The sequence below is a fragment of the Phlebotomus papatasi genome, chromosome 1, assembly GCF_024763615.1.
Source record: "Phlebotomus papatasi isolate M1 chromosome 1, Ppap_2.1, whole genome shotgun sequence".
Taxonomy (NCBI): Eukaryota; Metazoa; Arthropoda; class Insecta; order Diptera; family Psychodidae; genus Phlebotomus; species Phlebotomus papatasi.
Genome location: NC_077222.1, coordinates 93,450,374 through 93,470,779, shown reverse-complemented (window position 1 = coordinate 93,470,779; position 20,406 = coordinate 93,450,374). Strand labels below are relative to the sequence as shown.

Sequence of the window (20,406 nt, the reverse complement as noted above, 5' to 3'; positions counted from 1 at the left end):
TAAGCATAAAATTCAATTGAAAATGACTCATAAAGTAATTGCGATATAGGAGTTGTATTTATAGTTTATTGATTTTTTCCTCAGCCGTAAAATCTCCATGGGACCCGATGTCCATTTTCTGGACGAAGAATTCATTTGTAGTGATTGCGATATTGCCACATATGAACAATACTTGAATTTTATGAGGTAAATTCACTGACTTTTTGATTTATATGACGAGCAATTGTAAATAATTTGTGCTTTATGTGAAGAACTCATGGTCGTAAAATTAGTATGAATGGAAAATACTTAGTTCGCTTTTCATTTCTTCAACACTACTCTTCGTTTGTTTACTACCGCTCATACTCTGGTGTTTCGTTGCTTTTGAAAATAATCAAACAGAAATTCTCTCGATTGCAATCGATAAACAAAAAGAATGGTCAGTGACTTGTAAGCTGCAAGACTAATATTGATATTTTATTAAAACACGCAGTTCAATTCAGCAATTAACCTTTCATTTTTATTAAGTTCCTTAATGTTGCTTTTAAAAGATGATTAAAAAAAGTAATTTAGCTAATAATGAATAGGATTTTTATATAAACGGATATTTATTAAAATAAAAAATTGCTCTTTTAGCTAGTAAAGTAAGTACAGTGGGTGTCAAAAGTTTGTTGCTTTATGTACGTTCGGGAAACCAGGTGGAAAAAATGATACTTTTTAAATTTTTGTTTTTGCAAATGAGTTGCCTGTAATCCATAGATCCTATTTATGTATTTAATAAAAATTAATATATTTTATTCCATATAAAATATAATTATTTTCGTAGAGTTGATCACTTTTCATGAGTCAAAAGTTATTCAAAACAATCAAAAACATGCAACAAACTGAAGTTATGTTATTTACTTCAAAATATAATCGGGTTAAACTTTGGACATTTTGATTTGCTTTTCAAATGAGGCAACAAACTTTTGACTCATGAAGAATGATTAGCTGGATGGAGTTATAAATATTTTTTAATTGAAGCCTACTGAAAAAGATTTATTTTACCGAATTTTGATTTTCAGTAGAACTTAAGTGCAAGAAGAATATCTCTGAATCTACTCAATATGTATCTGACGAGTCCTACGTAGTTGCAGCTCTTCCAGTGTTCGACAGAGAATTCGTTTCTTTTCAAAAGTCTCTTTTCAAAAATTCGAAGTCTTTTATTTTGAAAAGAAACGAATTCTCTGGCGAACACCGGAAGAGTTGCAACTAAATATCTTTGATTCGATGCTGGTTAAAATTCCGAAAAGCCAAAATCCCAAATGGGCCAGAATACCGTATAGCCAAAAGCTCAAATGGACCAAAAACCCGACAAGTCAAAATACCGATAAGCCAAAATCGAAAAACAAAATCCCGAATGATCAAAATCCCAAAACGAACATAATTATGCAGAAGGTAATGTATGTGGTATAATTTCTCAAACCACTGAAAATTTCCCTTTGCGTCCAGCAAGCGCGGGTGAAATCCTGGAAATAGATATGACACTTTTAAGTATTCGGGATTCTAGTTCTTTCAAGATTTTGGCTTTCGGAATTTTAGTTTTCTTGATTTTTACTCAATCTGAATTTTGACTTTTCAGGATGTTGACCTATTCGAGATTTTAACTTTCGTGATTTTGGCGTTCGGAATTTTGATTTTTTTTGGATTTTGACTTTCGAGATTTGAGCTTTTGGAATTTTAGTTTTTTAGGATTTTTATCCAATCTAAATTTTGACTTTTCGGGATTTTGGCGATTGGTTTTTTGGATTTTTCAGTATTTTAGCTTTCAAGATTTTAACTTTTGAAATTTTGACTTTTTGGAATTTTTATGAAATCTGGATTTTGGCCCATTTGGGATTTTGAACTTTTCATCATTTTGGCGTTAGGGATTTTGGCATTCGGGATTTCATCCGGGATCCCTTTGAATATCTAAAAAGAAATTGCTGATTGAATTTTAGGCGCCAAAGTCCGAACGATAGTTTGGATATTGAAATATTTAATCAACTTCATATTCCAAGATCATAAAATAAAAAAAAAATCTTCAAATCCTTATAATTTTTATTTTGAGTTTTTGCCTTTAAAACTGTCAACTGATGTAGGTTACCGGATGAAAGCCTATTGTTTGACAACATTGTAAGACTATCTCTGATCAAAATTCGTTTTATGATTAAATTTATGATATTAATCCACGAATCTATTATTGCTTTTTGTCACTAAGGACAAGACTAATTGAGCAATATTCCTTGACTGATAATGGCAGGGGGTAAACAGGTCTGCCACTCACGGTTCACTTTGGATGCCGATCAGTGCGATCCTGGAGTCTGATCGGCGCGTTCTGCCGATATACCATTCACGGTAGACTCACTGGCTATACTTATTCACCCTCTGGATAATGGTTTCTGGAAGCTTATTGCAACATATTGTTGGAGAGTGTTGAAAGATTATTGCAGTCATCGCTGGCCGAAATTCGTTTTACGAGTAAATATCTGTCTATTAATCCCTGAAACTATTTTTGAATTTTTGTCACTTACAGCAAAAGATAAATTGATCGAAGTTCCTTAAGACTCTCGCGTGATAATAGTATCAGGAAGATTTAAGGAGCACATTGTTCGACGATGTTGAAAAAAATTAGCCATACATTGCTTATCGTAATTCTTTTTGAGAGTACATTGTCACCTTTTTGTCGGTAAAGATAAAATACAAATTGGGCGACATTCTTTAACAGATAACGGTTACCGGAAGGTTGTAAGAAAGTCATCGTTCGACGAAGTTCAAAGACTAAGCAGAAGTTGCTGATCATAATTCGTTCTCAGGGTAAATTTTTATCTATTGATACACAAAAATGTGTTTATATTTTGTTGATCTTACCTTTTAAAATCGAACGGCGTTCCTTGAGACTGTCGGTTATAATGGTTATAGGAAGGTTATTAAGGAACTAATCATTTCACAAAATTAAATCCTCAGTTAAAGCTAAAAAAAATCAAACCTAAAAATTCTTTTATGAAAAATTCCACGTCTGGCTATAAGGTAGTCACTGTTTCTAGGCATTCCTCTTTGATTCCCGTCCTATAGGGCATGAATGAATGAAAATGCTGTAAATTCAAGAGATCAATGTCCCTGGGGCCGGAAGAAAAAACTATTTGTGCATACATTGGGGCCATATGCGTGTGTAACATGATGATGAAAATTCAAAAGAAAAAGAAAAATCTTGCAAGAATTGTGTTTTCCTCCATTGGTCCGTGAAGGTTCTATTTGGGGAAAAAGAAGCTCCGAGGATTCAATTGAGCGTACAAAATGGTCTATCAATAAATTCTAGAAAGGGCTCTTTTTCCTTGTCTCCGAGGACATTTATCAGCCAACGGAGTTCTGTGGGCGTTGATAAAATAATAAAATTTGAGCAAAATACCAATTAGGATGGCCAGACAGAGTTCGCAGCATAAAGAGATTCTCTGCAAAACCTCAGCTCGTGAATTTTAATCCCCTAATTACATCTTTTCAATTCATACACTTCTTCCTCTCACCAAGTTCTTGATCTTTCAATCCACAGCAGAACTTTTCAATGTATTCACGAAAGTTTCTCTTCAAATTCTCTGAAACTTTCATTGAACTCTGTTGAGCTTTTTTGCGGTCGTGGCGCCAATTAAAACAGAAAGAGTCTTGAAAAGCTCTTCCATTCAACAAATCAATTGCAACATGTTCGCGAAAACGCACAAAAAAATGACCAACAACTTGAAGAACACATAAGAATAGACAAAAAAGGGAGAATTTCATTAGATCTCGATGAAATCTTCAATCATTCGGATTTATTTATTTATTTTTTCGTCTTCTGGGAGAGGGATGGTCCAATTGATAGCAAATAAAAATAGAGAGATCGAGGCAAAAGATGTCTCAACTTTTTTGTGTTCGCCTCAGAACCATTTTCAAATACATCATCGACTTACAATCTTTCTTCTACCATGAACACAGAGTCAAATTCTTTCATTTCACCATTCTTCGTGCAATCCTTGTTTCTCCTCCCGAGGGAGTTCAATCGAGGATGAATGGCGTTCTTTTTTCTATCCGGCTCTTATTACCTTATACGTACACTGATAGAGTTGAAAATCTTAGAAACTAGAGAGCAATTCTACAAGAGTTGATATCTCTAGAAGAATTTAAATTCAGGTTGTTCCTGTGACTGTATTAAACAAGTCTTCAACGAGCTTCAGACTTAAGGTTTACCATGGCTTAATTTCTCAATTTTTTACCAAGCAAAACTTTTAGGAACATTTTATCCTAGGGGTAAAATAGACTCAGGATGATCCTTTCGAATATTTAGCCTGTAAAATTTGTCAGTTGGGAGAAGTGGGGTACTTTTAAATTGGGCAGCTTTAATATTGAGTTTTTTCTTCTATTTTTAAGCACCTTGCCGTGATATTATTTAGCTGAATAAACCCATTGTGAAGCTAAATTAAATTATGATAAGACTTAACTTTTTTTTTTAGAAATAGGACAAAAAAAGTAATTTTTTAAAGGTATCCCATTTTAAAGGTGCCCCACTTCCCCATTATATAGAATTAACATAAAGGAAATTAATGAAAAGAAACTGTAATATAGATGATTCAAAGCTCTTTCATGATAAAACACCATTTTTTCCTTGATTTTTTTTGAGTTCCAAAATTTTAATTTTAATTTATGTTCATAAACATATAAAAGTATAACATTTAAACTATATTAGCCGTACTCACTATGGCGTTGTTATCTCGTAATCTCCGTAATCTGTTATCTTGTTATAATTTTTCATTTATAAAATACATTACGAGAACATAACGAGATAACGAGATAACGATATTACAAGATAACAGCGCCATAGTGAGTACGGCTATTATCTAAAATTTTTATTTAAAAGTCTTAAAAATTCAGCCATTGTTACTTGATTTTCAGAGACCTTTTTTGAAAAAACATACTTCTCAGTAGACAAGATTTCTCTCAGAGTATTCATCTGACGTCAAAATATTAAACATTTCACATTGAATGAAAATTTCTCGAAAATGTTTATTGTCTTCCATTATTCTACTCAAAATCTACAATTGACTCATACATTTTGGAAAAAAAAGTTTCACGTGAATGTGTTATAAATTTTAAAATTTTGCAGACCGTTATTACGTTACCTACATTGAGAAAAAAAGAGGCTACGTTTAACTTTTTTTCGTCATAACTTTAACACTTTTCGAGTGTAAAAATATATCAACATTTTTAATGTTAATTTTACGCCTTTTGAGGGTAAAATCAACATGAAAAAAGGGTAAGTTCAGCCCACAATACACCTAAAAAGGGTAATATTTACACCGATTTCGGATCAATACTGCAGGGTAAAATTAAGATATCCGGAATGTTATTTGGATTTTTTCAGATTTCTCTCAGTGTACCTAGGAGATGCTGAACGCTGAACGGTGCTCAGAACTGGGTAAATGCCGTATCATAAAGGTTTTTATGTTTAATCGTATACTTCATGTAAGTGACGCATATGTGGCAAGAAGTTAGCCATATTGTGTTGTGTGCTATTATGAAGTATTTCTTAGCTTAGATATGAAGTTACATCACAGTAAAAATCAGGTTGAAACTTCCAGCTAAACTCCCAAATATTCGACAAAAAAGTTCATATTCTTTCGAACGAAAATCGTTGTAAAATTCTTCTTTTTTTTTGGAAAATGAACCAGTGAAACAGCGGAAAGTTTATTATTCAATTCTTTGAGTGAATATTATCGTAGGATTATCATACGTAATGGCCCAAGCAGCATTTTCTTCTCTATATTGCCTGTTATTTTGCGTCTTGCAGGGACACTTACTTAACTATTTTTATTATTATTTGTTAGGTGGCAAAATTTGAATTACCCGCCACCTAGAATTTCCCTCATAGTCAGCGCACAATGACTACCGTGACTACCGGGCGCTGACCATGAGGGAACCTCATTTTTCTATCCGTTACTTTCCACCCGACCTTCTTGAAGTAAAAACCACCTCTGTGAAAATTTTTATTAAAGTGAATTAAATATATCTGTTGAACCCAAAAAGTGTAGTTTTTCTACCACGCGTGCACCACGGGATTTGGCGACAATTCTGGGATTGGATTTTACTAAATATTCTTCTATTTCTCAGGTAAATCCCGTAACAATACACAACAGAACTGGCGACAATTCTGGGATTGGATTTTACTAAATATTCTTCTATTTCTCAGGTAAATCCCGTAACAATACACAACAGAACTGGCGATCGAGAATGGCTCAAGCTGGGAATGATCCTCTGTCTGGGTTTCTTACCGCAATTGAGAAGCTCATAGATGCCAAGCTGAAAGAGGTTAAGCCAATTGTTCCGGAAGCCACATCATCAATACCTGAAGTGTCCATGGATGCCCTTGCTCGCTCCATAGCAGCATTTACGTTCTCTCCGGAGGACAATATGACCTTCGACGTGTGGTATTCCCGGTACAAGTCAACATTCCTGAGCGATGGAAGCAATCTCGACGATGCAGGACGTGTGAGACTCCTTCTCCGTCGACTGGACAATACTGCTTACTACAGATATGCCAATCTCCTACGTCCGATAAACCCAGCAGATCTCTCATTCGATGACAACATCTCGAGACTTTCCAAGTTGTTTGGAAAGGGAGAGTCTCTCTTCAGTCTTCGTCGGAAGTGCCTACAGCATGTGATGAAGGAATCTGAGGATTGGGCAGCGCACGGAGCTGCTATCAACAGTCTTTGTGAAGATTTTCGGCTAGGTGAATGCACGCCTGATCACTTTAAGGCATTGATCTTTTGCATCAGCATCCAAAGTGACAAGCATGTCTTTGTCCGGGAGCAGCTACTGACACGCTTGGAAACTGAGCCCTCAGACAAAATCAATTTGGGGTTCCTGATTGATGAAGCTCAGAGAATTTCCAATATGAAGAAGGATGCTCGTCTTGATATCACTCCTGCCAACGTCAGTGCTATCCGGAAGACGCCATCGCGACCCTCTTCACAGTCTGACCGCCCGCCTCGACCGTGTTTCCTGTGTGGCGGAATGCATTTCATCCGGGACTGCGTCCACAAAAATACGAAATGCCAGGATTGTGATACTGTCGGTCACAAAACGGGTTACTGTCCCCCTAAAAAGGGTCAGGAAGACAGCAGAGGAACCGCTGGAAAGCCCAAGAAGAGGTTCTTCAGGAAGAAGAAGAAGGCATCGGCAAACACCTATGCAGTTTTCACCGCTCATCCGAGAGGAAGAAAATTCTTGACTCCGCAGATTAACGGCCACTCAGTGGATTTCCAATTGGACTGCGCTGCGGATGTCTCGGTGGTATCCAGGAGTACTTGGGAGGTTCTTGGAAAACCTAACCTCTCAGAACCATCTGTTCATGTCAAAGATGCTCAATCACGTAGGATTCCCATCATTGGTGAGTTCCAATGTGACATTGTGCTCCATGGAAAGCAAGCTCGAGGTCGATGTTTGGTATCCGACAATGCCAAGACAAACCTGTTCGGGATAGAATGGATTAGTGATCTCGGATTGTGGGATGTAGCGCCTAGCGCCTACTGTTATGCAATTCAAGAAGAAATTGACACCACGAAGGCTGTCAAGGAGATCCAGGAAGCTTTCCCAGACGTTTTTGGAACGGAAATTGGGAAATGCACTCGTGTCACAGCGACAATCCATCTAAAACCCGATGCCGTGCCTATCTTCCGGCCAAAACGCCCTGTTGCCTTCCATCTGCTGCCAACTCTCGACGAAGAACTGCAAAGATTGCAGGGATCTGGAATCATCACTCCAGTGGAATACTCCCCTTGGGCCGCACCCATCGTCGTGGCACGCAAAGCGAATGGCAGCATACGGATTTGTGGAGACTACTCTACTGGTCTCAATGAGTCCATCGAGATGAATAACTATCCAATTCCGGATCCAGATAGTTTGTTCAGCCGCATGTCCAACAAGAGTGTCTTTAGCCATATAGACTTGTCGGATGCATATCTACAAGTGCCCATGGATGAAGAATCGAGCAAATTACTCACCATTCATACTCCTCGGGGACTTTTCCGATTCAATCGGCTTCCACCTGGCATCAGGAGTGCTCCAGGAATTTTCCAGGAAGTCGTGGAGCGCATGCTTCAAGGAATTCCGGACGTGATATGCTACTTCGACGATATCTGTGTCGCTAGCGCAACTCCGGAGGCCCATTTCTCAACGCTGAAGAAAGTCTTTCAGAGACTAAAGGATTTTAATTTCCACGTCAAGCTCGAGAAATGTAAGTTCTTTGTCAATTCCATCAAATTTTTGGGCGTAATTACAGACAAAGATGGCCTGCGACCAGATCCCGACAAGACACTGGCTATTAAGCGAATGCCCGCTCCCACAAACGTCACTGAGCTGAGGAGTTTCCTTGGAGCTATCCAGTTCTGGGGAAAATTCGTGAAGAACATGAGTGATTTACGAACTCCTTTGGACAATTTGCTCAAGAAGGGGGTCAAATGGAAATGGACACCACAGTGTGAAGAAGTTTTTCGCCGTTTCAAGGAGATACTTACCTCTGATCTGTTGCTTACGCACTACGACCCAAGTTTGCCCATTATAGTTGCCTCTGACGCATCATCTCACGCACTGGGGTGCGTGGCTTATCACCAGTTTCCTGATGGCAGCATGAAGGCATTCTATCACGCCTCTAGACGACTGACAGACACAGAGACGCGATATAGCCAGATCGAGAAGGAAGCACTTGGAATTATTTTCGCTGTAAAGAAATTCCATCGTTTTATTTACGGCCGGAACTTCACACTATTGACAGATCACAAACCTTTAGTGTCTATTTTCGGCAGCAAAAAGGGTATTCCAATTCACACGGCTAATCGACTCCAACGCTGGGCACTCATACTATTGGGGTACGATTTCACGATCAAATACACATCCACCACAAGTTTCGGTCACGCAGACGTACTATCCAGACTGATTTCTAACCACAAACATTCTGATGATGACGTAATCATCGCTGGAATTCAACTCGAAGAATCATTTGACGAGATGGTTTTGACAGATGCAACATCTCCATTACCAGTGAATTTCCGGATGATCCAGAGCGCGACCAAATCATCAAGTGTTCTCCAGGAAGTTGCTGCGTACGTGAAAGGTGGCTGGCCTTCTTCCCAAAAAGCCGTGAAAAACAGGGAAGTCTCTCGCTATTATAAGATCCGTGATGCTTTGTCATTAATCCATGATTGTGTCTTTTACAGGGACAGGGTAGTGGTACCTGAACAGTTTCGGAGCAAAATCCTCACACAGCTACATGAAGCCCATCCGGGAATGTCACGCATGAAAGCCCTGGCACGCAGCTACGTGTTTTGGCCAGGAATTGATGAGGATATTGAGGAGAAAGTGCGCCATTGCTCCGACTGTGCCACTGCATCCCGGTCCCCTGTAAAGACCGATCTCGCATCATGGCCACTGGCTACCCGGCCATGGCAAAGGATCCATATCGACTATGCCAAGTACAAGGGAGAGTATTTTCTACTCATCATCGATGCCTATACCAAGTGGCCTGAGGTATTTCATACCTCTTCCATGACGACCTCACTGACCCTCCAGAAACTATCGGAAGTTTTTGCGCGTCTTGGACTTCCTGAGGTCATCGTCAGTGACAATGGGACTCAGTTTGTCAGCGGAGAGTTCCAGGAATACTGTCGCGTCAATGGAATTCAGCACCTTCGCACTTGTCCATATTCTCCATCGTCTAATGGGCAATGTGAGCGCTTGGTCGATACTTTGAAGCGCTCTCTGGAGAAACAGGCATCGCAGAAAATCGACATTGCTCTTCAGAGATTCTTGGCCAATTACCGTGTAACTCCTAACGAGTATGCACCATCAGGAATGTCTCCATCTGAGGTTATGTTTGGACGGAAAGTTCGCACAATCTTTGATCTCCTCAAACATCGTCCAGTGGAGCCCCTGCAGCGCAATGAGCAAATGGAGAGTGATTACAACAAACGTCACGGAACAAAACAACGCTCCTTCCGGAAGGGGGAGGGGGTATACGCCAAGACATACGCACAAGGAGGAAAGTGGAAGTGGACTCCCGGAAAAATCATTGAAAGGCGAGGATCTGTTACTTACAATGTTCGCCTAACCAATGGACTTCTCGTCAGATCTCACACAAATCAATTAAAGCACCGTTTTGTAGAGCCCGGGAATTCCTCTGACCAATCTTCTGCTGCTGTGCCTCTGTTCAATCACTCATCACCATCTCCACCACTTGCTCCTGTGCCAACTCGATCTTGCGTCACGGAGACGTTGGATCGCTCATCTCCCACAAAATCGCCTGTGAAGTCACCACAAACACCAGTCAAATCTCCAGTGCCTGGAGGTTCTCGTGATGAAACCTCATCCGAGGTGACTCCACCACGCCCTGCTCCAATCACGACGAACTCACGACACTCTTCACCACGATCAGCTGTCACTATTAGTTCGGACACACAAGACGATAGCGACACACTTGATTCGTCTAGTGGTGTCTCGGCTAATCCGGGACAAGAAGTTGCTCAAGAGGATGAGCTAACCCCCGCTGATTCTCCAGAACTCCCGAGACCCGAACACACACCGATGTATCGCCGTTTGAGGGCAAGGCCATATCGCATTAGCGATCGCTTCAAGGGTAAAGACTAGCTTTCCTTGAAGGGGGGAGGTGTTAGGTGGCAAAATTTGAATTACCCGCCACCTAGAATTTCCCTCATAGTCAGCGCACAATGACTACCGTGACTACCGGGCGCTGACCATGAGGGAACCTCATTTTTCTATCCGTTACTTTCCACCCGACCTTCTTGAAGTAAAAACCACCTCTGTGAAAATTTTTATTAAAGTGAATTAAATATATCTGTTGAACCCAAAAAGTGTAGTTTTTCTACCACGCGTGCACCACGGGATTTGGCGACAATTCTGGGATTGGATTTTACTAAATATTCTTCTATTTCTCAGGTAAATCCCGTAACAATACACAACATTATTGTTATTAATTGAGAATCAAATTTTCCATTTTCTTGGTTTAACAGGTTGTATAATCCTGTTTGTTATATTATGTAACCTGGGCATCAATCAATAACTTATTATTATTAATATTTAAGGAATTCAACTAGAAAATTTCCATTAATTTTTGCTATGTTTAGTGCATCTAAAACAATATTTTCTGGTATTATCAATTTAATGATTTAAGACAAATAAACTGAATAAGAACGTACGATATACTTGACAACTCTTAACCCAGCCTAATGTTCAAACTTCCCTAACCTTAAGTTTGTTCACGCCTTACCCTTATTAATAGACTGCTGCTTACAGATGCTAGTACTTTTGTTGCAAGGATAACTTTACGTTCTAGGCCCTGAAATAACTATCACCATCCTATCCTCAAGTCATCCTACTTGTTAAGACTTAGATATCGGAGGTTAAAGTTCCGCTTTCCTTAATCTGACCACGGCTAAGTGAATTCCCCATCAAGACACTCTATATAGGGGAAAGAGCGCTATCTTCGGACGATTTATGCTTCGCACAAATAATTTTTTTCTATGTATTATAAATGAATTTGGCCCATTATAATATTATATTTTAATAACTAGTCCGATGGCTCACATTTTCAGAAAAGAATTATGGGTGAAATCCGTAAAGAACATAGAGAAAACTTGAATTGTCCGAAGCTTGAGTCGTCCGAAGGTAGCGCGCTTTCCTGTACTGTAACATTCCAGCCAGAGAAAATGATTCTCAACTTTCAAATTTTGACCGTTGTAATTTTAACAGAGGAACTGATCTTTAGAAATTGTTCTGCTTTCTAGTAAGTAAATTATTATAATTTTACGAGTACTTCGTCCTGAAAGGAGTAAGCAAACCAGGGGGGTGACATTAGTTCTGAAAAATGCGACCGGTTTGAGTGTAATTTTTTCCCAGTTTTCGTACACATTTCACGAGATATCTCCAAAACTACGTAGGTTGCCAATTTAGGGTTTCCGGTTGCGTCTTCATTATTAAATTGGCTTTTATTTTGTATTAGTATTTTTTGCTAATTCATTCTACAATGACAGAAAACAGATAATAAACTCAAAAGTTTTTTCGGCTCGCTAGAAACATTTGGGAAACATAGGAAATGTCATGCCCCTGAAGCAAACCATATTGAATTTCCCATTGTACCCTGTATTTGTTTCAAGTAAGCCTGACTGGGATTTATAATAATTTAAGAAAGATGCAAGATGAAAAATTATAAAATAATTTTATCTGGAATCTCAACTGGTAATCGGTATCCATAAATCCTTCAACTCTGCAGTAAATCACTTGCTTTTTTGAAATTGATTCAATTGTAAAAATTCAGTGTAGTGTCAAATCCTTCAGCGGAATATCTTCATTGTGTGTCAGTGCACAACCCATTTTGTCAATCTCTTGTTCTGCAGAAGCACCTTATCACCTCCCACGTGATCCATCGTTGATGTTGTGAATGTCGATCAACTGGTGACATTTTCCTCCTGATCCATAAACAATAAGGGTTGAGTGGTATGTCGTCTAGACGCCCAAAACCGTGGTTTGACGCGCCATATGCCGTGGTTGGGAATATCTAGTGACGATTAGTTGTTTATCAATTGGGGATACAACAGGTGGCAATTGCACCCAATGACCCTGTTGCTAGAAGAGGTCATGCGGGGGTGATTTCTCTGCGCATTAATAAAGCAAAAGGTGAAGAAATTCCTTTGAGCGGAGGCGGTAATTGATGGTTGTTATGGAAATTGTAAGATGCAAAAATGACGATAAATCCTGAAAATGCTGCAGTCTTCAGACAATAGCACAATTTTCCTCTGGCAAAAGGGTTTATTTTAAGATTTTTAACTAAAGTCAAATCTTTTTTTTTTATTACCATCCAACTCCTTCTCATCACATTCAACTTGATTCTCTATTGCATTAGTTCTTTGCATTAAGTCTGTGGGTGCACTAATCCTGTGAATTGAATCAACGGAATTAAATTGCTGTAAAGGGGATTTCTACTTGACCAGTTGAGGGGATTTTTTGTCATGTTCATTTGGTCAGAGAGATGTTCAACAGACAATTTACAGTCACATTTCCACAGTAGAAAAACCCATGAAGGATTTTTTTTCCGAGACACCCCCGCTCAGAAATCAACCAAATGGAAATGGAAAGCATCGAAGAGAAATGCAGAAATGCTCATCTGGTTGGATTATTCATGGAAATTGGGTGTGTGTCAGTTTTAAACTGGCAGATTATCCACTCCAATAAAAGTGATTTTATGTTGCAATTACAGTTTCTTTCTGAATCTCTTTGCGATACAGCCAACAAGAATTTGCTGTGGGTGGCATGACATTTTTATATTTTTCTCTGATCTCTTAAGAGATATTCTTATGGTTGAAAACAAAATATAATGCAGTGCATAATGCACTTTTCCCAAGGTTAAGTTCACGTGTATTTTTATTAATTGAATTTTTTTGAAGAAATAAAAAAAACAGTTAAAACCTCTTTATGCGTCAAACTGCTCCAGATAGTGGTTTGAGATTTGCGGACCCCCTCCACATATGCCATGTTTAAATGACTTCCTTCAAGAATTTCACAAGTTTTTTTATTTGAAAATTGCATAAATCAATGTAGCTTTTATTAAAATTTAAGAAAAATAAATCAATGGAAAGTTGTTTGTTTTATAGAATATTCAGTTAAGTTCAATTAAGATCGATGATGAAAGCGCATTTATTAAATTTAAGATCTTTCTTAATTTAATATTTTTACAGTTAATAAAAATAAGATTTTTAGTGATCTCGTAAATTAACGTTCATGCCTTTGAATAATGTAAATTTATTTTACTTTTCCAAAGAGATTTGCGCATAATTATCACATAATTATAAATAATTGATAATAAACTAACGAATATTTATTAAAAATGTGTAAATTTCTTAGGAAAACTAAAATAAAATTCACATTATTCGAAGGCATGAACGTTCGAAGGGAAAGTACTTTCCCCTACTTTTTTACATATACTTTTTTCTAGGAACTGACGGAGAACTCCTTTTTTTTGAGAGAACACGGGGACCTACATATTTTTTCAGGGAACTTGAACCACTTTAATTGCTTGTGAATGACCCCTTATGTATGTATGTTCTAATTTCGGTATTATTTTAGTGAAAAAGGGTCAGTTAATTGATAACTAAAGCAATTAATATATAAATTATGAATTATTTCATTCCCTAAAATAGTAAAATAATCTTTGCAAATGGAAAATTAAGATGCCATGAATTATTTGGATATATTTTATCACTTTCGAAAATAAAGATTTTTAGTACGAGAAGTAAATATTTATTGAAATTGCCCTGTATTTCTTCAGATAGTCAATAATGAAGAGAAAGTAACAGAACATATTTTGTTTGAATATGATTCATATTCATTTAACAAGTAACTTCTGAAAAAAATTCAGCTGTATAAAACTGCCCCACCCTCTTCTAATTTAACATTTGTAAATATTTCCAATTTTGTGAATGTTTTAATCCTTTTGAGACGTGAGTTAGGGCTCGTTGAAAGGGTCTATAGGAATTTCTGAGTAGCTTGAACCGATTCCAATCGGTTATGAACCGATTATAAACCGGTAATGAACCAGTACATAACATTAGGTACATAAGGTATTTTGGGAAATGTTTTGTGTGATTTATGAATTTAGTTTAAATCGGTTGAGAACCGATGAACGGTAAATGGTGCGAAAGAACTTTTGAGACATAGAATTTAAGTTACAAGTCCGAGCACATCACAAAGCCTGGGACGCTTTGTCAGCCCTTTTAATGTTATACTTTTAAAGTCAAGTAAACAAATGAACAGTAAAAAGTTAAATTTGAATTATAAAATCAATGCAGTATTTGTATATCGCTTTTAGAAAAATGACAAAAATTAATTTCGTACTCATGATGGATTCGTTTTTACAGAGTTAAATTAAAACTAATCGAACCTTGATAAATTTAACTAAACTCAAAATTTTAAACCGAAAATTTTTAAATCTGTCTTTTTAATTCAGAGTTTAAATTCGAAAACTAAAAATTTCGAATTTTCTGGTTATAAAGAAACGACGGATTTCTCTGATTGTGACCGCTTCTCTGATAAATAAAAGTCTAATTGGAATACATTATCATGTGGAATTTCCATAGAAATTCGAGGATAAACCACCAGAATAACTGCCTTACGTTTTTCCGCGTGCAAAAAGATACTCAAACTTAAAATCAGAAAACGGCCAAAGTGTTAAGATAATAATTTTAATTTCACCCAAAATTTTATTGATTTTGAGTTGTTGACCTCTTCCTCCTTCAACATCATTTCTCATCCGAGTGATTTGATGATGTTGGACTTTCGAGATCATCATGGCAGTTCTTTAGATATCTTTCGAAGGCGAGGAAAGACATAACAGCTGTAAGGCACGCGCTCTGATTAAAATTAACCCATCTCAATCAGACGAAAGAAAACACTAGCTATTTTTGTTCAAACTCCTCTTGCTTGAAAAAAAAAAGAAAAAAGAAAGATATAGCTTCACGGGAGCAAATATTTATATTGAGACTTCATATTGTAGTCATAATTCCTTCCGAAGCGGAACAATCCATCATCGTGGAAGTCAGAGAAGGTGCGATACAATCTGCCCCTGATTTATGACGCTAAATCGCTAATCAAGAGAATTATGAAGTCGAAGCTCAGTTTGCAAGAATTTGACGCCACACCAGGCGTCTCCACTGCAACGACGCTTCAACTGCGATTTTTTTTCCACTCAATTTTTTGCAGATTTTTTTATGCAGATACCATGTGTGAGAATTTATTCATGTTTTTTGTCGCCTTTAAATGCTTTTTGTGTCATTTGGGATCTGTTTTAAAGTGAAATTGGGTGAGGCATGTGAACTGGGAAATTGATTAACGACACGGTTTTCAACTTGCAGTCACAGTAAAAAATGTGAATTTTTATTTTTAAAGACTTTAACTGTGATGTTTTACAATGTGACAATGAAGGTAATGCTTTATTTTTGACTTAAATTAAAATTTTCATTGCAAAATTTATACTGTCTTTTTTATTGATCGAATTCTACGAAGGAATTTGTGTTTCCCATCTTCCAAGAAGTTGCTCTTGATCTTATTTTTGCGAGTATCAAGCTTTAAGAAAAATAATAATATCAATTTTGTTTTGAATACGTATCCATATATATCAATTGTAAGATCTAGAGATCAAACGCTATGGGATAGCGACTTAGAATCAAAATATTAATAAATTAAATCATTATTAACAATCCTTAAAAGTAATGCATCTACTTTTAGTCCTAAGTAAAGAAGCTTTTACACAGTTTTGTTCCGAAGGTATTTCGCGAATGGTAAGTCGGCGGTGGATTGTGAAAAATACATAGCCTCTCATCCCTCTCATATTAACCAAATTGTATTCTAAGTAAGACATTTTTGATGAATTAATATTATACCTTTGTATTTAAATATCTATAAATAAATTTCTTAAAAAGCTTAACAAATATCAGAAATTACGACTTGTGGCTTACTCAAACTTCAAGCCCTATTCGAATGAAAGAAATTTTAATCTGGGGTGACATGATAACTTCTTTTCGATAGTAATCGATTGTCGATTAGGAAAAACTTAAACGATAGCCGTATTTTTTGTAGCTAATACAGATATTTATCAAGAGCCACATTCTAATAAGAATGTCACAATAAATGGCTTAATAATACATTAAAAGTCATCATTCGCTGAATCTACGAGATACAGATTTATTGATACTATTGATTCGGAAGTATCTAAAAGTTATCATTCCACGCCACATCTAATTATTTCAGAAGTACGTTCGCTGAAGTTTCCTTCAATTTTTAAAATATCTTAGAAAGCAAGTTTAAAGAACATTGAAATACATAGACATAAAACATCTGCTTAAAGAACATCTTAATTTTAGAATTTGAATTAAATTCTTTAGTTCCGTTTATTGAGATAACCGAAAAATTATTGTCTTGAAGAACTAAAATTATTTTTACGATAGAAAGGTAGATTGTTTGAATATCTTCTGAGAATCCTAAAGTTGTTCCCATTTACCGTTTTAGCCGGTGTTTTATAAGCAATGTATTAGGTTAGATTCTTAATAATCTCACCTTATAATCCTACCAAAATTTCATGTCGTTCGATCGAACTCAAACTTGGCCAAAATGTGTTTCATCACTTCCTGATCACGAATATATGGGTGGCTAAGTTACGTTCCCGTCCGTTTTATTTTTATCATCGTAATCCAAATAAAGATTTTTGACACAGAATAATAAATTAAACGTTAATACTCTACCGGGTGAGCTTATTAAGCCTGGTGCAGTTGCACTCTATGACGGCACACATGAAGAAGTGTATCGAAGAAGTGTATAGTCATCCCTATCAGGATTTTGAACATTCGGGATTTTGGCTTTCGGAAATTTGACCGGGACCCGTGGCAACATTGGCAGGGACGAAGACCAAATTTATCGGTCCTGATCCTGCTGTTGGAATATTCCCCCAAACGCAAAAAAATCATCATCAAAGATTTACTCACACCACACTAAACGGTCTGGGTTGCTACAGGGAACTGTCGCTTGTCCAGACTGTTTATGCCACAAGTGGACAGACAAAGACCGAAGTACCTGGTTGGATGCAAATGCTGCAAAAAACGGTCGTTTGCGAACCTTCTCACCGGACATTGTCTAAACAAACGCCTCTACAGATTGGGTACACTATAGCACGATCTGTAGGGGTTGTAACAATACAGAGGAAACGATCCTAACATTACTTATATGACTGTCCCAATCTCTACAATAAAATAAGAGTGCATCTGGGCAAAGCGGTGCACCCAAGGGTGCACCCTTGGGAAGAACTGCCAAAACTGAAGCCGACCTATAGGGTGACGGATTTATTTGTAGCCTGTTTTTACTTATGGCATCGTCGCAATTTTTGTCAGAAAATAATATCAAATATTTTTAATTTTGAGATTTTTCGGAATCATTTTGTGACATTGTAAAATGTAAAGTCACCCTAAAGGAATTTATCCAAAAGATTGGCTGGCTCACAGTACACACAACCATTAAACCTTAAACCAAGGGGTATAATGGATGGGGATGCATAATGGGCCCATATTGAGGCCTGGGTGCCAGATTGCGAGCTGGCGAGGACATGAAGCTCGCGGTTGATTTTGGAATCGTGGCTGGAGCTCAAAAGCTGGATGGTACATGTATAGACAATTTAAAAGGATCCGCATATCACCTTAAAATTCGTCCACAGACGCACAGACCCTAGAATTTCGAATAATTATAAATTTTGGGTTCATAACTAGATACCGTAGATGCGGGCGACTTTGCTCACCTAAATACCTTTCCTAAGCTTTTCTTTAGTTCCAGCCGTTCTAGCACTTAAGAATGAGTGAGAGACTATAAAGGCACCTAAAGATGATCTAAATATCATTCTTAAGTGATAGAATTTAAGAAAGGATTATGAAAAGAATCCGTAGAAGGAATGATTCTTATTATTCTTCATTCAAGGAATTTTATTATTTGTTCATTTCAATGTATTTATACTGGGTCATTTTGGTAATTTTTGTGTATTAATCGGTTTACACATTTAACTTTACATAATAATTTGTGAAAATGTCCATTCAAACACTTCAGTCATTTGCACAGAGCGGGACTCGAACTTACAACTGTAGCAGTCGAGTCAGGGATCTCACCGAAAATAACAAAAACGAAAATATTTTACTTTTTGTGCGAATGGTACCTAATAATGTTAAATATGATGATAAATTCCAGAAGACTTTAAAAAAGCGGTCTTTAGACTAGCGATTTAGCCCAGTTCTCAAAGGTCTCAAATTCTTAAATAACGAGCAAATTTTATTGCTTTTTGGGAACCTAATAAGCTGATAGGGTAAGTGTATCAAATTTCGGCATAGTTTCATGCAAGCGCCAATGTCTCAAGTTTTAAATGCAATATTATTAATACAAATTGAATATTTTTATTACTTCTTTCTAAGGAGTGCTGCTTGGAACCTTGTAGACAGTTTATCGTAATTACTTACTCTATAATCATTCTTAATACATTTTAAAATAAATAAAAATGTTGACATAGCTTTAGTGCCTTATTTCGGTCACCTTCATTCTCATAGTTCTTTGCCCATCGGGAATTCTTCAAATGTCTTTTTCACATCATCTTGTTTGTCGAAGCTACATTTTTAGTTATTCCTTTGCATTGTATCTCTAGGAGTATGTAAAAACCAAAAATTCATGAAAATTCGAGGAACGAAAAATGTGGCCGGAATTGCAAGCTGACCAGAATTACAAGCTGGCCGGAATTTAGCACACTTACCCTAGGTAATTTATTTAAAAAAAAAATCCAAACCCTAATAAAATTTTGCCAACTGGTCTGTTCAACTGGTGTCTTCAACTGGTGATGGGTGAGAGAGCTTCAAAGGTACAAGATTAGGAAGTAGCGTTTTATGTGAAATTGACAATTGTTCTCCTTGATACTTTGATGCCCTGAAGAAGATCCCATCCAGGATCGAAACGTCGTCAACAATAAAGTAAAATTGCAGAGCATAAATTAGACCGAAATCCCGCCTTTGACTATATTTGCCGAAAAATCATGACTGATAAGAAATTAGAGCAGTTAAAGCGGTTTTCACTTCAGACTAGAGGTTTAGACCAGTTCCCGAAATTCTCAAAATCCTAAATAGCGAGTAATTTTTTGAGAGCCTAAGAGGTCGTTTATATCTTATAATCCAATTCTAAGTAAGATTTTTCCAAATAATTGTGATTGATAAGAAATTAGAGCAATTGAGCCATATGGTTAAGCCTTAAGTTTGAATCCGGTATAAGCCATATGGCTAAGCTCTAAGTTTGAATCCCGTATAAGTTAATGTCTCTAACTATTTAGTCTTTAGCACGAGTGATCGGAAATCACTTGTTTTAGTGCATCCACCCAGTCCATTCACAATCTTCAATGATTTGTGTTTCATTTAGATCACATCTAAGTGATGAAGAAGATAAACAAAGAAATGTGTGCAAATTCAATAAAACCGATAAGTGAAGGGTTAAAAAAATATCTTTAAAATTCCAAAAGAGGATAAATAAATTTAATTGTATCAAATTGAGCTATCTAAAGCATCTAAAGAGTTTAAAAAACATCCATTCTCAGCTTCTGGGATTACTGAACTCAATCACTCAATTAATAGCTCCTAAATTATAAAGTCGTAAAAATCCATGGCAAATTAAAATAGTTTTGCCAATTTGGGCGCCTCCCAAAATAGAAAAGAAAAAGAAAATCAGAGAGGATTGGAGGATATTAAGTTATCTCAGATGATTTTACGACCTACATTTTTCCAGTAAAAAAAATCAGCGTGAATTTAA

The 20,406-nt window shown here is 36.9% G+C and overlaps 1 protein-coding gene across 1 annotated transcript; it reads left to right on the top strand.

Annotated features, from left to right (window-relative positions):
• The first annotated feature begins 6,255 nt into the window (after positions 1–6,255).
• LOC129809515 (uncharacterized protein K02A2.6-like) lies at positions 6,256–10,668 on the top strand. Its single transcript, XM_055859404.1, has one exon. The coding sequence runs from the start codon at positions 6,256–6,258 to the stop codon at positions 10,666–10,668; it is 4,413 nt and encodes a 1,470-aa protein (XP_055715379.1).
• Positions 10,669–20,406: the final 9,738 nt, after the last annotated feature.

Excerpts from the sequence above, each read along its gene's own strand:
- LOC129809515 (XM_055859404.1), top strand. The coding sequence starts at position 6,256 with ATGGCTCAAGCTGGGAATGATCCTCTGTCTGGGTTTCTTACCGCAATT.